The following is a 15615-nucleotide window of genomic DNA, read 5'->3' on the forward strand; positions in this document are numbered from 1 at the left end:
ACTAAGATCCCTGTACAACGCCTAGAAACCTGTAATAGGAACTGTGAAACACCCAGCAGAATGCACAAAATATAATGACGTGCTTTACAATCAGAAGACTGCGGAGTCAAAATCAGTTTTAACAGCAAATAATAAAATAAAAAAAGGTTCGAAGTGTATATTTTTAAGACGTCCCGCATGTCTTGTATCTATAGATACTGAAGGTATTAAAATAAAATTAATTGTTCTTACGGTCTTCAGTTTACAGACTGATGAAGCTCTCCACCCTTCTCTATCCTGTGCAACCGTCTGCATCTCCAAATAGCTTCATCTGAACCTGCTCACTGTACTCGTACCTTGGTCCACACACACACACACACACACACACACACACACACACTTCTCTCAAGTACTAAACTGATGATTTCTTGATGTCTCGGAATGTGTCCTATCAATCGATCCCTTCTTTTAGTCAAGATATACCACAAGTTCGTTTTCTCCCCAATTTTATTCACTATTTCCTCATTTGTTACGCAATCTACCCATCTAATCTTTAGCATTCTTCTGTAGTATCAAATTTCAAAAGCTTCAGTTCTCTTCTTGCCTGGACAGCTTATCGTTCAGGCTTCAATTCCATAATGGCTACACTCCAGGCAAATGTTTTCAAAAAAGACTTCCTAACTTTTAAATTTATTTTTGCTGTTAACAAACTTCTCTTCTTCAGACCCGTTTTTTCTTGTCATTCCTAGCCTACACTCTATATTTTCTCTACGTCAGCCATCACAGCTATTTACTTCCCAAATAGAAAAACACATCTACTACATTCAGAGTCTCATTTACGCCTAGTATCACCTGAATTAATTCGGCTACATTTCATCACCTTTCTTTTGCTTTTGCTAATGTTCATCTCATATCTTCCCCTCAGAACACTGCCCATTCCGTTCAACTGCACTTCCGAGTCCTTCTTCTTTTATGACAAAATTACAATATCCTCAGCAAACTCAGAGTTTTTATTTCTTCTCTCTGAACGTTAATTCCTTCTACAATTTTTTTCTTCACCGTCCTTGGCTGCTTGCTCAGTGAACAGATTGAATTACATCAACTACTCCTCCCCTTACAAACCTTTCGGCTCTTATAACTGCCGTCTGGTTTCCGTAATTGCCGTATGTTACCTTTCGTTCCCTGCATTTTACCCTGCTACCTCCTAAATTTCAAAAAAAAGGAAAAGGTTCAAATGGCTCTGAGCACTATGGGACTTAACATCTGAGGTCATCAGTCCCCTAGAATTTAGAATTACTTAAACCTAATCAATCTAAGAACATCACACGCATCCATGCCCGAGGCAGGATTCGAACTTGCGACCGTAGCGGTCGCGCGGTTCCAGACTGAAGCGCCTAGAACAGCTCGGCCACATCGGCCGGCCCTAAATTTCAAAGAGTGTATTCCAGTCAACATTGCCAAGAGCTTCCTGTACGTCTAGAAAAACTATAAACGTAGGGTTGTCTTTCATTAACCTATCTTCCAAGATAAGTCGTTGAATTAGTACTGCCTCGCGTGTTCCCAAATTTCTCCTGACCCAGCCTGATCTACCCCTAGCTCAGTTTAACAGTTTTTCCAAACTTCTGCAAATAATTCGCGCCAATATTTTGCAATCATGACTTATAAAACTGGTAGTTCGGTAACATTCACACCTATCAGCCTCTGCTTCCGTCCCAGACACAAATCAAGAAAAGTTGTGAAGTTGTGCATGTTGAAGTAGTACAAGTAATACAAACCCTTTGTTTACACACTAACAATATACATTAAAGCATTGTTATTCCTAATAATACGTCTCAGCACCACAGTGGAATTTTCTTTGTGTTGTCAACAGGTCCGCAGTGAGTCGGTGTGTGACCTGGGCTCCAGACAAGGGGAGCTGAGCCCGCGCGCCGGTCGCCGGACTTCCATCGTGATTGGCGGCGGTGGTGGCGCCGCCGCCGGCGGTAGCGGGTACCTGAGCCCGGGGGGAATCCCCGGTTTCCCGGGGTCCAGGACCAGCCTGGACTCGGAGATTCGGCGCGCCGCCTCGGAGTACGACTTGGTGCGCAACGCCGCCAACCGGACGTCGGTCCTCATCCGCGACGGCGGCGGCGGCTCCAGGCACCAGCTGCACCCCGTCGAGGCCCACGGCGACGCCAACAGGGTCACCATCAGCGTCGGCGGAGGCGAGCCGCCGTCGCCGCGCCACTTCGACGGCTTCGGCTACCTGACCAGCAGTTCCTCGTGCACGGTCATCGACACCGCCTCCAACAACGCTAACATCATCTACAACAACAAGAACAACACGAGTTCCCTGACGATTCTCTCACAAAACAGCGCGTCCACCAGCTCGCTCGCCAACCCGGTGGTGATCTCAGTTTCGCACGACGAGGACGTCGCCAGGCGCAAGTTTGCGGCCGATCGCCGCCGCCACAGTCATCAGCAACCGCAGCACCACCTGAGCACCGTCACGGTCAATGACGACTCGCCGCACTACGACACGCCGGCCGACAGTGTGCCCAGCAGGGTCACCGTCTTGGAAACTGGCGCTTACGACTCGGGGGCCGAGACCGGTAGCGTCTCGAGCATCGTCATTGATACGGCGACACCGTCCATCTCTGTAGTAGAGGACGGACAAGAAATGGACGAAGAGACTGCAGCGGCCCTCCGCGACCCGGTGGAGGCAGTGCGTAGGAACCTAGTGCCCCACGTATGTGGCAAGAGGGACGACCCGGTGGATAGGCTCAGCTCGCTGATCGACAATGGCAGCCAAGTGAGGCGTTCACCTTCTGAGGAAGTGGAGGAACCCTACCCTGTGGACGCAGCGGCAGGCAACGACGCCGCCAGGGCTCTGCTTCTGGACGGGGCTGATTCCAGGAAGGTAAGCAACCCTATATTTTTGCAGCTCGTCTTTCAAAGCAATCAATTATCTATTGGTGTTGTAGCTCTTCTTACATGCCATGCTTGCTAAGAAAAGTTGCAGAGAAATTCCGCCTTATCAAGATACCATTTTTTTAAATTATGGCTTTATGCAAAAAATTTTCATTACTGTCTGTGCTACATTCAGTGAGTTTTGTTTGCTATTCTGTCTGAAAATTACGAGATCTATTCTTATAGTAAGGTCCAGTCGGTCACGAAATGGAAACCACTGTGAAAATAAAAAATTGTTCTTTGAAACATTCGCTACACCTTCCAGCTACCTCTCTACATAGTCGCCATTACGTCATAGACATTTGTCATAGCGTTGCACCAACGTTCCAGTACTGTCGGCATAGAAGGCAGCTGCCTATTCTTTGCGTCAATTTTATCCGTTGGTCTGCAGCACGTAGTCGGTGCCAAAATGTTGTTTTCAAAGCTAGCGGTTCGTATGAGCAAAGGTGAAAGTCAGGGGGAGCCAAGTCAGGCTGTACTGTGGGTGTTCAAACAGTTCCCATCGAAAACGCTGCAGGAGCATCTTCAGTGGCCCTGTTGTGTGCGCCCAACAATTATCACGAAGAAGGAAACGCATGACAGTTATGTTATGTGGCCTGCATGACGTCAGGTGAAATCTCTCACCGGGCCATCGTAATTGCCAGGAGACACTATTTATGTAGGCATCTTTGTGTGCTCACCATGGGCTCAGAACTGAAAGGAGCGACGTGACGCGATCGGTGGGAATTCTAGAGACACGCCAACAAATCTCTGCAAAGCTTCATAGAATTTGCTCTGTGGTTTCGCTTTCGCACCCAATCTGACCTTACTTTCCGAATAGCCCTCATATTATGGCATAATGTCTCCTGAGATTATGTGAATTTTAGTTTAAATCTGTATAATGTACAGAGAACCATTTTTTTATGTTTGGGTTGGGTTTGTTGGACCATATCAGCTTGGTACAGATATAAAATCCTACATATTGTGTCCATCTACCATGTAGATGTAGATGTACATGTAGATGTAGATCATTAGAACCAAAAAATCCTAGTGAACATGGGCTTCTAAAGTGGATACCTTAACTGCTATGAGAACTTCATCCTCGATACTGTCAAACAATGTCCTCTACTTTAAGCCCTCTGCTTCCCATATTTTGGGTCGAAGGTGGTATGGTCCAAAACAGAAAAAAAATTTCTAGTAAACATGAGCTTTAAAATACGTACTTTAAGAGCTATGAGTGATGGATCCGTAGAAGAGATGTGTTTCAAGGTAGCGGAGATGAACAAGAGTCTTAGTTATTAAGGTATGTACTTAGGAGTCCATGTTTACTGGACATTTTTTCTTGTTTTGGTCCGTACTACCACTTCTCAAAGTATAGAAAGCAAAGAGCTTGCAATAGAAGAGATTTGTTTCACAGTGTCTAAGATGAAGAAGTGATCATAGCTCTTAAGATATCCATTTTACAGCTCATGTTTACTACACTTTTTTGCTTCGAATGATTATTTCTGTCATGTCCCTGACTATCAACCATTCATCCTGGGACACCCTACATACATAAAAATTATAACATGAACAGCTTCAACGATAAGTCAAGATTATTTTAAAACATCTACATATGTGCAGCACTTACATCTGAGGAATCTGGACCTATCAATAGAGACAAAATAGATAACAAAAACGAACAGAGACTGGGAAGTATACATCTGGTGATTAGAGTGTTTATGTACCAACAGATGGTACACCAAATTTCATGTATAAAATAAAAATAAGGGCTTTATGTGTTTGACAATCTCAATGACACAATAAAAAAGGAGCACTTTCAAGAAAGGAAGTTTTCGTACGAAACGGTTTTACTGTGCTACGAAGAAACTGCAGGAAAATAGCAAGTGATTTAGATCTCCTTCTTTCCTCTGACATTCGGAGAAAGATCTCTAATTTTATTTAAATTGCATTTGACCTTCAGAATGAATTTTCACTCAGCAGCAGAGTGCGCGTTGATTTGAAGCTACCGGACAGATTGAAAACTGTGTGCCAGACTTGGACTCGGGGCGGAAAACTGCTCTACCGACTGGCCATCCAAGCACGACTTACTAGACGTCCTCACAGCTTTACTTCAGCCGGTATCTCCGCCCCTACCTTCCAAACTTTGCAAAAGTTCTCGTGCGTACCTTGTGAGACCAGTATTTCTGGAAGAAAGGAAAATGTGCAGAAAAGGCTAAGCCAAAGCCTAGGAGAATGTTTCCAGAATAAATCTGCACTCTGTAGCGTAGCGGGAGGTAATATGAAACTTCTTGGCAGATTAAAACCATGTTACGGACCGTGCTCGAACAGGGGACATTCGGGGCAAGTGCTCCTCAACTGAGGTATCTCCGCACGTATAACGACTCAACCTCACAGACTCACTTCCGCCAGTATCGCTCTCCAACTTTTTCCGCACATAGTTTCAATGTACCAAATAATTTAAAATCTGCGCGCATTCCACCAAATAGTGAAAATACACTCTGGCAACAATCCCCAAGACTATGGCTGACAAGGAGACCACACGACGATCACATTTTTGTAATTTTATATACTCATGGTACATCAAGTTCAGAACTCAGATATCAATTTCCCAAAGCAGTTCGATGCAACTTTCAAAAATTCTCGAAAAATTCAACTTTGAAGATTTCCAAGTGTCTTCAACGTAACGTAAAGAAAGACCGAATTTCTTGCGACAGGCAGCGTGGCTCTATGGCAGAATGTTTGCTTGTCATGTGGGGGTCCTGACTTCGATTCTTGGCGTATGAAAATTTTTAAATAAAGGTGCATGTTCAGCGAGAATTTCCGTGAAGTATGATAATGTACATATATACAAGTTTCACGTAATACATAAAGATGAAAAAAAAATCTGTGGCGCTCGAGACTGGTGATCACCGGTTCGACTCTCATTTCGGTCACTGTTTTTTAGTTTTTTTCCATTTTATTTAAATATAAAATTTATCATATGTACGATGATTAACACGTATGTAGTCGTCATTTGTATGAAACATGCACGCCTTCTTATTTCTAATCAAATATCGTACACAAAAAACCAGTTTTATGGCAAATGTAAATTCTTAAGTACTGATCTTTAATAAAAGATTGTTAATAAAGATTTCTTGAATTAAAGAAACTACAAATTATTATTTTTTTCCATCCTTATGTGTTGCACGCTTCAAACAAATGCTCACGGAGCATAGACTGTTGTTTAAAAATTTACTACAGTCGAGACTCAAACCCAGGCTGCCCACAGAGTAAGCCAGCTTTCACCATAGATCCATGCGGCCAGTCGAAAAACGACCTTGATTTGTGGTCTCAGACGCTCAGAAAACTTCAAAGTTACATCGAACTCCTTTGAGAAACAGATATTAGAGCTCTGTGCTTCATGTACCATAAATATAAAAAAATATAAAAGTCCAGTTGGTGTGAGGCCTCCTTGTAAGCCAATGCTCCTCTGTGTCATTTCGCCCGTGAACGTTAGTCCCGTAAGGAGAACGTATGCGACGTTTGGAAAATAAGGTACTGGGGAAGTAAAGCCGGGAGGACCGTCCGTAATACGTGCGGAGGTAGCTCAGCCATTAGAGCACTTGCCCACAAAAGGCAAAGGTCCCAGAATCGAGTCTCAGTCCAGCATAGAGTTTAAATATGCGTTGGATCTTCCTGTATACAACATTAGTCTTTCCTACACCAAATCGTTTTCCTACATGAGGGAATTTTCCTGTTCGCACATTTCTTTTGGTAGCGATGCTCCTCAATAGACAGCCCAAAATGTAGGTGTTGTGCTTGGCATTACAGAAGACAAGCGGTAGCCGCAAGGAAGATGGAGTGGAGAAGGGCGCGGCAGATGCGGAAGAGCAGGAGCAGGATGAGGGTCAAGGGCAGGAGCATGACCAGGAGGAGGACCTGTACGAGAGTATCAAGGACCACATCTACGAGGAGATCGGCGCGCCCACGGCCACGGCGTCGCCCACGCCCACCACCACGGCCACCTCCTCGGCGGCGACCACGCCCTCCACGGCAGCTCCCGCGGTCATCGTGCAGGACGAGCACGGCGTGCCGCAGCCCCCAGATGCGCACGGGTCAGTACGTCAAGCCTTCCGACGGCGAACACGCTCCCATCCTGACTGAAACTATTTTATTCTATTATCTATTAGCGGTTTTAAACATGGCTGTTACTCAGAAACCGTATACTAGTTTCAACACAGGATGATACAGCCAATCGTGTGCAAATAACTGTTAGGTGCACTGACCTAGGTTTCGACACCTACTAAGGGTGTCTTCATCAGCATCAAATTTTGATAAATCCTATAAAATAACACATAGAAAATTAAGGATGACAAAAAGCACGTTAATCAAGATGACAATTTTCAATACATACGAAGATCAATTACGTAAAATTACATTTATTAGGGTCAGAAACGAATACAATACGTGGTTACTACCATTAAAAGTCAATGAAAGAAAGAAAAATCAATTACACTACTGGTGACCAAAATCTTGCAACATCAGTCGCGCTCGGAGTGCCAGCCAGATCATCTCCCTCTGTTCAAGATGCAGGACACAGATGACACTCCAGTAGGTAATCGATAGTCTGCGGCTCTCCACAGTCACAGCTGGTGGTACCCACAGAGAACTGTCATTTTTGGAGGCTATTCCTCCAGCTTACAACTCCAGAACAAAGACTGTTGAGCGACCTCCATATGATCCAGTTTTGTTCATGCTCTGGTGAACGCGTTTCCGAAGGGAGAGACCAGGTAGAGTTATTCTCAGGTCTAAAAATCCACAGTTGTTTCGTTGTTGTAAATGATGCTCTTTGCAGGACTGTAGAGGTGTTGAGATAACGTCTTCTGGAGCTGAACCTTGGGGCTGTTGGAAGGTGCTCATGTAAATGGATGGGTTTCCTGACTAGCCTGATTTGTTCTCTCCGCGTTGACAGACGGCTCACGACTAATTAACAAGTGGCATGGGTTTCAGCCGACCTGTAATGAGTCTATGCGCTTCGTTTAACGCCTTGTCAACTATGTTTCCGTGGATAGATTTGCACCATACGGAGCATGTATACTCTGCAGCACTGTAATATGTCGATAGTGCCGTCGTTCTCACATTTTGTGGTCGAGTGCCGTAAGTTCTTGTAGTGATTCTGCGAAGGATAATACTTCCATCATCATCATCGTATTCTTGCAATGCTGTTTGTACAGAGTACGATCCACGGTAACTATCAGATGTTTTGAATGGGGCGTATTTACTGGTTGTATTCCTTGCCATGTGGTGATAAGTATGCGACGTGCCTAATTGTGCTTAACATGGGTTTTAGCTAGGCTTAAAGAGTCTCTGTGCAACTCACAGGTGGGCTTCAACGTCTTCAAAGAATTTCCCTTGAATGGCTAATGCCAGGTCGTCGGCATGAAGCAAATTGCTTGTGGTGGTCACTGGTATCGATGCGATGTTAAATAACATAGGCGAAAGAATACTTCCTTGTGGTAAGTCATTTCTTTGACTTCATCATGAACTACGCTGAACCTGGAAGACCACACAAAACTCCCTGTTTTGGAACAAACTTTGATCAAGTTTTGTGAAACGATAATCTTTCGTTATCCCATACATTTTCTCTGGCAATGCACTGTGACTAACAGTGTCATAAAAAGCCGTCAGATCATTAAAAGCTACTCCTGCAATTTTCTGGGTTTTAAAGTCACTCTCAGTGAATTGCGTGAGATTGAGGACGTGAGATGTACAGCTTATTTCTAGCCTGAACCGTACTTGTTGTTAAGTTAGAACTGAATTATTTTCGGCCATAATGGCTATGTTTGTGAACCGTGACTGTGTTGGATAATTATTTATTTCATGTAATCTAACATAATGCAACGCGTTTCGAACATGTTCTGTTCGTCTTGAGGCGTTTATACATACATACATACATAGAGAAATGTTACTTAAAAATAAACAGTCTTAAACTAGATTAATCTAGAACACTTTGTCCATTTTTTTACTGTAGCTGCTGGTGTGGCATTTGGGGCGAAAGAGAGGGGCAGTGTATGGCTAGAAATCGAAATCATTGATGACTTCTGCTGGTTTTCTTCTTTGTGGTTGACTATGTATATCACAGTCATTTCTTGCTGCTTCACTTGCATTACTGGTGTAATGGCAGAGCTGTTGATTGACAGTAGACTATTGTACATTATATTTTGTCACTGATTGCCAACGTAATTCACTGCACAAATTGCTTCGATGTTCTACATACAACACAGCAGCTACAGTAAAAAACAATGGACAAAGTGTTCTAGATTAATCTAGTTTAAGACTCTTTATTTTTAAGTAACATTTCTCTATGTATGTATGTATAAACGCCTGAAGATGGACAGAACATGCTCGAAACCCGTTGCATTATATTAGATTAAGCATAAAATACAAAGTGACTGGTAGCAGAAACTGAAATAAATAAGTTAGAACTGGCTCTACAGCACGGACCAAACAGTTCAGCACCATTCGCTCGGCGATTCTGAACAGATGGCACAACGAGGATATTGGCCTGCCACTTACGACACCTCATATCGCGTCGAGGAAGCACACAAACGCTTTATGGCCAGTGGACTCACACTTAACCCTTTTTCACGAGCGAATTCCTTTTCTCAATCGACTACCTGTTGCGAGTGGAACTACTGCGGCGCCCCTGCCGCTGTAATCTTCTACTGAGCCTCGCCTGTCATGAGTGATCGTTTCCGTTTACATGCCAGCCTAAAATTCCACTGTGCAGTTCGGCTCCTGAACGGTGAAAATGAGGGTGTGAGGAGCCATCATTTTAAAGAAAAAATCGTAGTATAGTATGAGAATGAAGGAACAAGCAATAATAACATAGTTTATTAACGACCAAAATAAATTCCGCAGGGAATGTTCTTGACAGCGACCGCATGGCGAATTCTCCATGCTCATGAGAACTCAAAGAATAGGCAGTGTGTCGTCCAAACATTTCAAAACATCTACATTTATTTCCCCGAGAAAATGTATACTTACAAATACGTCAAACAGTATATACACGACAATAAACAGCGCCTTTTAACTTCATACTTTGCATCTTATTTTCTTTATAAGTGACAAATAACACCGAAAATTCTTTTTCTCGTTAAACAGATCTGACTTGTTCACCATTGAAACAATTTTTATTAGTAAACGGTTATCTATCTGTACCCTTATTATATCAATGCGGGCTATTTCTTTGTCTAGGTATTGTGAAAATAAATATCTTCTGTGCTTCCAGATACTTCGTCTCTCTTGCCGGAGAAAACTACTAGGAAAAATACAGAACACTCGTGAAATCTTTGCAATGATTCACGAAAGCAAAGCAAACAACAAAATAAATAAAAAGACACAAAAGCACAAAATCCATTAGTATAAACGAGTGACTGACGACGATAAGTTAACTCGAACTTCGGCATTGTGACGTATCCCTGCACACGCACAGTCTGCAGCATACTCAAGGCTTCAGCACACCACTCTGGGCACGGTCAACTCGTCACTGACGTCCCCGTGCCACTCGGGTCGTGGTGGCGGCTGATTTACACGCAGCCACGTGACGCGCATACACAGCGAAAAGTCGACTTTGACCAGATAGTCGCTCATGGAGAACAGGATACGGTCTCACTGAAGACGGAGTGAACTGTCGAACGTGATATCGTGGTAGACAATATCGAGCCGATTGTACAGTAGAGTACCCCTAAGCCAAACAGTAAACTATATATTGGCTCCTTACAATAAAAAGTATGTATTCACAGGTTTCGCACGGTACAGATATTCATATATTTTGTTTGTTGTAAATGCAGTAACGTCCCATTTGCAGATAACAAGATACCCTTTTCAAGAAAATTTTATTCATATCTTCAAACGATGAAGTTTCTCCATTAGGTTTGATTATTCTTCTTGGATCGTCGGCAAAGAGATCTATTCAAGTTTTTTGGATATATTTACATATAACAAGAATACGAGCGGACCCGATATTGATCCCTGCAGTACACCATTTGGAAGATGATGTTCCGTCTTAATGCGGTACTATTGGAGTCCAATTAGAGTCCTTTTAGTTAGATAGGATGAAAACTAGTTACGCGCTAGATATCTAAAAGTAAAGTCTTAGGCCTGATTGGCTGGGAACACCGAAGGATAGGTTCAGTGCCTAATTTGGAAAGCTGTTTTCTGTCCTTCACACCCGTAGGCAACCTTCCTTCGCGAAGTGTTAGCATTGTATGTTGCGTAAATGTGAAGTATCCATGACTGCTCTGTGTGTGTGTGTGTATGTGTGTGTGTGTGTGTGTGTGTGTGTGTGTGTGTGTGTAGTGTGGTGTCGTGTATATGTTGCATGGTGATGAGAGAAAGGACTGGGCGAAATCCGGTGCCGGCACATAGCCACATAGCCTGTTCCTGTTGAATCACAAAGGGGCCGCCGAACACAACGTCTCCACCTGACAAACGGATCACCATCAGTAGTGCCCCATGCCCCCTGTCGTAACTCGCCGTGGGTCGCAACATACTTACTTAATATCTCACACTCAGGTCAGAGGCGACGCGGGGTTTGAGGTCATCCGTTTCTTGGCACACGAGCAGCTAAGTACAAGAGTGAAACAGCGACGGGGTCACGCTGAGATTTTTCAGGTCTTTGTGGTAGGAGACATTGCACAATGATTCGTATGTTAGGGTACAGAGGTAGATATGTTGATGACAGGGAAATGAAATGGAAATGAGCGTTTGGCGTCATTGGCCGGGAGGGCCCTTGCGGGCAGGTCCGGCCGCCTTGGTGCAGGTCGTATTACATTCGACGCCACATTGGGCGACCTGCGCACCGGATGGGGGTGAAATGATGATGAAGACAACACAACACCCAGTCCCTGAGCGGAGAAAATCCCCGACCCAGCCGGGAATCGAACCCGGCCCCCCTTAGGACGGCAGTCCGTCACGCTGGCTATTCAGATATCGGGGCGGACACAGGGAAGTGATACTCTGCATTGGCACTTTACGGCACCACCCCTCCTGTCCCTCTGCCGCAAAGGTAAAGAGAAAATTGTCAAGCGCGCACGGGGTACACGGACGATTTACCCTTGCAAAGTATAGGCCACAGGCGACGTTGCTTAACCCTTCCATGGTTAAAATTTATTTTGGGTAATTTGAAAAATAAAAGGTCAAAAACTGTCTTTCTTTGTGATAAATAATACACTTTCATAACAAAAAAATTTCTCAGCTGACCGATTTTGAAACTGGTGAAGTGGGACACGCATGTTCCACGAATCTAACTAGATCCATGTTTTCATGTGAACCTAGGATTTACAGAGTTAAACTGTTAATTTCAGAATGATTTCGTCTGGAAGAAAATTATGAGAGAAAGTATAACAAACTAGTACCAAAACACATTTATTCTCCTGAGAACCGAAAACATGAAGTATCACACACAAGTTTTCAACATAACCTTTGAATATGCCTTTGACATACCACACACCAATATTTTCTACATTCTGTGAAGTTTTCTAAAGCATGTATGTCCCACTACATACAGATTGTGTACAAACTATCAGATTTACTAAGGTGTCTGTGATGTATAAGAGAAGTAATTAGTTACTTCACACAGTCTCGGAATGGAGAAGATGGTGATTTGATCTGACTTTCGTGAAACGGGCACACTGTGCCACATATAAACAAAAGCAGACGCTGGTTCAAATGGCTCTAAGCACTATGGGACTTAACATCTGAGGTCATCAGTCCCCTAGAACTTAGAACTACTTAAACCTAACTAACCTAAGGACGTCACACATGTGCGGCTGATCCTGGCGGAGATTCGAGTCCTCCCTCGGGCATGGGTGTGTGTGTGTGTGTGTGTGTGTCCTTAGGATAATTTAGGTTAAGTAGTGTGTAAGCTTAGTGACTGATGACCTTAGCAGTTAAGTCCCATAATATTTCACACACACTTTTTTTTTTTTTTTTTTTTTTTTGACATCACACACATCCATGCCCGAGGCACGATTCGAACCTGCTACCTTAGCAGCCGCGTGGTTGTGGACTGAAGCGCCTAAGTGCCCATTCTGTACATCCACTCCAGAGTACTTAGTATTTTTCTCCGACTACGAAAGCATCTCGCTACATGCTAACACCAGACAGATATGAGAAATAGATGTCAGAATGCTCAAAACTGCGTATTTCTTCGGTAGGACGTATATATCCCATCATCCCTTCAACCACGAAAGGGTTCACTTCGACGATCTGACGGGAACTGGTGCATCCGCTCCTGCACGACCGTTGACGCGAGATCTCTGATTTCATGATATTCGAACTTCTCTGCCGCGCGGGATTAGCCGAGCGGTCTCGGGCGCTGCAGTCATGGACTGTGCGGCTGATCCCGGCGGAGGTTCGAGTCCTCCCTAGGTCATGCTTGTGTGTGTTTGTCCTTAGGATAATTTAGGTTAAGTAGTGTGTAAGCTTAGGGACTGGTGACCTTAGCAGTTAAGTCCCATAAGATTTCACACACATTTGAACATTTTTTTCGAACTTTTCTAGGAGAAAAGGGTGAACTGCAAATCAGATGCTTTTGACAAGTCACAGAAAATTCTAGTTGGCAATACTTTGTCATTTAAGTGAGAATTGAAATTTATTTGTCAGAGGTGGACTGAACGAAGCTGTCGGTGCGTGCCACAGGCAGGGGCGGTCCATGTTCGAGGGCGCGAGCAAGTACGACATCCTGAGCTACCTGGCGGACGCGCGCGACCGCGTGCACACGGACGAGGACGCCGACGGCGACGCCGACGACGACGTGGAGGAGGTGGCGGCGGGCGGCGCCGCGGCGCGCCGCGCCCACCAGGCGGCCGGCCTCGAGCTCAGCAGCCGCGCCTCCCAGCTCAGCAACGCCAGCGACTCCAGCGAGGACAGCGTCTCCGCGGACACCCCGGCCAAGGTCAGTCCGGCTCAGCCGCGGCTACCTGCGCTCGTCGTCATCCATGTCTTCTTTATCTGTTCTTCATTGTCATTTCATCCCCAAGGCAGGAGGTGGACTGTTGGCAATTGCCGTATTTCATGATCGCCTGGTCACTGTTCGCCTAGATCAAAAAAGATTACAATAGTCTTTATCGGGTAAAATGAATTTTGAGGTGTGAAAGTTAGGTGCCTCACACTGTAGATACTGTATTTTACATTCATGAAGGTATGTTTCGTCTTTGCAACTAAATTGAAGGAGGTTTGTTATTTTGTCATGCCTGTTTCGCTTCTTTTATTTAAGAAGCATCTTCACTTGCCTGCAGTAAATGTTTGTTTTTGTACACATACATTAATAAAAAGTTTTGCATCACCTCGGTTTCGAGAGTTCCGGAACTAGTACAGAAAATTGGAATACAGATCAGCATTAACATCATTTTCGCACTTTTTACTGCTCATCAAAGCCACACATTGCATGTTGTACTACGATACAGTGAGACCTTCAGAGGTGGTGGACCAGACTGCTGTACACACAGGTACCTCTAATATCCAGTAGCACGTCATCTTGCGTTGATGCATGCCTGTATTCGTCGCGGCATACTATCCACTAGTTCATCAAGGCACTGTTGGTCCATATTGTCCCACTCCTCAACGGCAATTCGGCGTAGATACCTTAGAGTGGTTGGTGGGTCCCGTCGTCCACAAACAGCCCTTTTCAATGTATCTCAGGCATTTTCGATAGGGTTCATGTCTGCAGAACATGCTGGCCACTAGTCGAGCGATGTCGTTATCCTGAAGGAAGTCATTCAGAAGATGTTCACGATGGGGCGCGAATTGTCGTCCATGAAGACGAATGTCTCGCCAATATGCTGTCGATATGGTTGCACTATCGGTTGGAGGATGCCATTCACGTATCGTACAGCCGTAAGAGCGCCTTCCATGACCACCACCGGCGTACGTCGGTCCCACATAATGCTATCCCAAAACATCAGGGAGCCTCCACCTTGCTGCACTCGCTGGACAATATGTCTAAGGTGTTCAGCCTGACCGTGTTGCCTCCCACCGTCTCCGACGATTGTCTGGTTGAAGGCATATGCGACACTCATCGGTGAAGAGACCGTGATACCAATCGTGAGCCGTCCATTTGGCATGTTGCTGGGCCCATCTGTAACGCGCTGCATGGTGTCGTGGTTGCAAAGACGGACCTCGCCATGGACGTCGGGAGTGAAGTTGCCCATCATGCAGTCTATTGCGCACAGTTTGAGTTGTAACACGACGTCCTGTGGCTACACGAAAAGCGTAATTCAACATGGTGGCGTTGCTGTCAGGGTTCCTCCGAGCCATAATCCGTAGGTAGCAGTCATCCACTGCAGTCGTAGCCCTTGGTCGGCCTGAGCGAGGCATGTCATCGACAGTTCCTGTCTCTCTCTATCTCCTCCATGTCCAAACAACATAGGTTTGGTTCACTACCAGACGCCTGAACACTTCCCTTGTTGAGAGCCCTTTCTGGCACAAAGTAACAATGCGGACGCGATCGAACCGAGGTATTTACCGTCTAGGCATGGTTCAACTACAGACAACACGAACCGCGTAACTCCTTCCTAGTGGAATGAGTGGAACTGATCGGCTGTGGGACCCCCTCCGTCGAAATAGGCTCATGCATGGTTGTTTACATCTTTGTTCGGGTTTAGTGACATCTCTGAACAGTCAAATGGACTATGTCTGTGATACAATATCCGTAGTCAACGC

The 15615-nt window shown here is 44.8% G+C and overlaps 1 protein-coding gene across 1 annotated transcript in view; it reads left to right on the forward strand.

Moving 5' to 3' along the window:
• The window catches only part of LOC126252810 (uncharacterized), a 133828-nt gene that overhangs the window by 39543 nt on the left and 78670 nt on the right, over positions 1 to 15615 (forward strand). The window contains exons 3-5 of the mRNA XM_049953750.1: positions 1850 to 2878; positions 6721 to 7004; positions 13594 to 13849. Of these exons, the coding sequence (XP_049809707.1) occupies positions 1850 to 2878; positions 6721 to 7004; positions 13594 to 13849 (1569 nt within the window). The remainder of the gene's footprint in view (positions 1 to 1849; positions 2879 to 6720; positions 7005 to 13593; positions 13850 to 15615) is intronic.

Source organism: Schistocerca nitens, chromosome 4 (genome assembly GCF_023898315.1).
Source record: "Schistocerca nitens isolate TAMUIC-IGC-003100 chromosome 4, iqSchNite1.1, whole genome shotgun sequence".
In the NCBI taxonomy this organism is placed as follows: Eukaryota; Metazoa; Arthropoda; class Insecta; order Orthoptera; family Acrididae; genus Schistocerca; species Schistocerca nitens.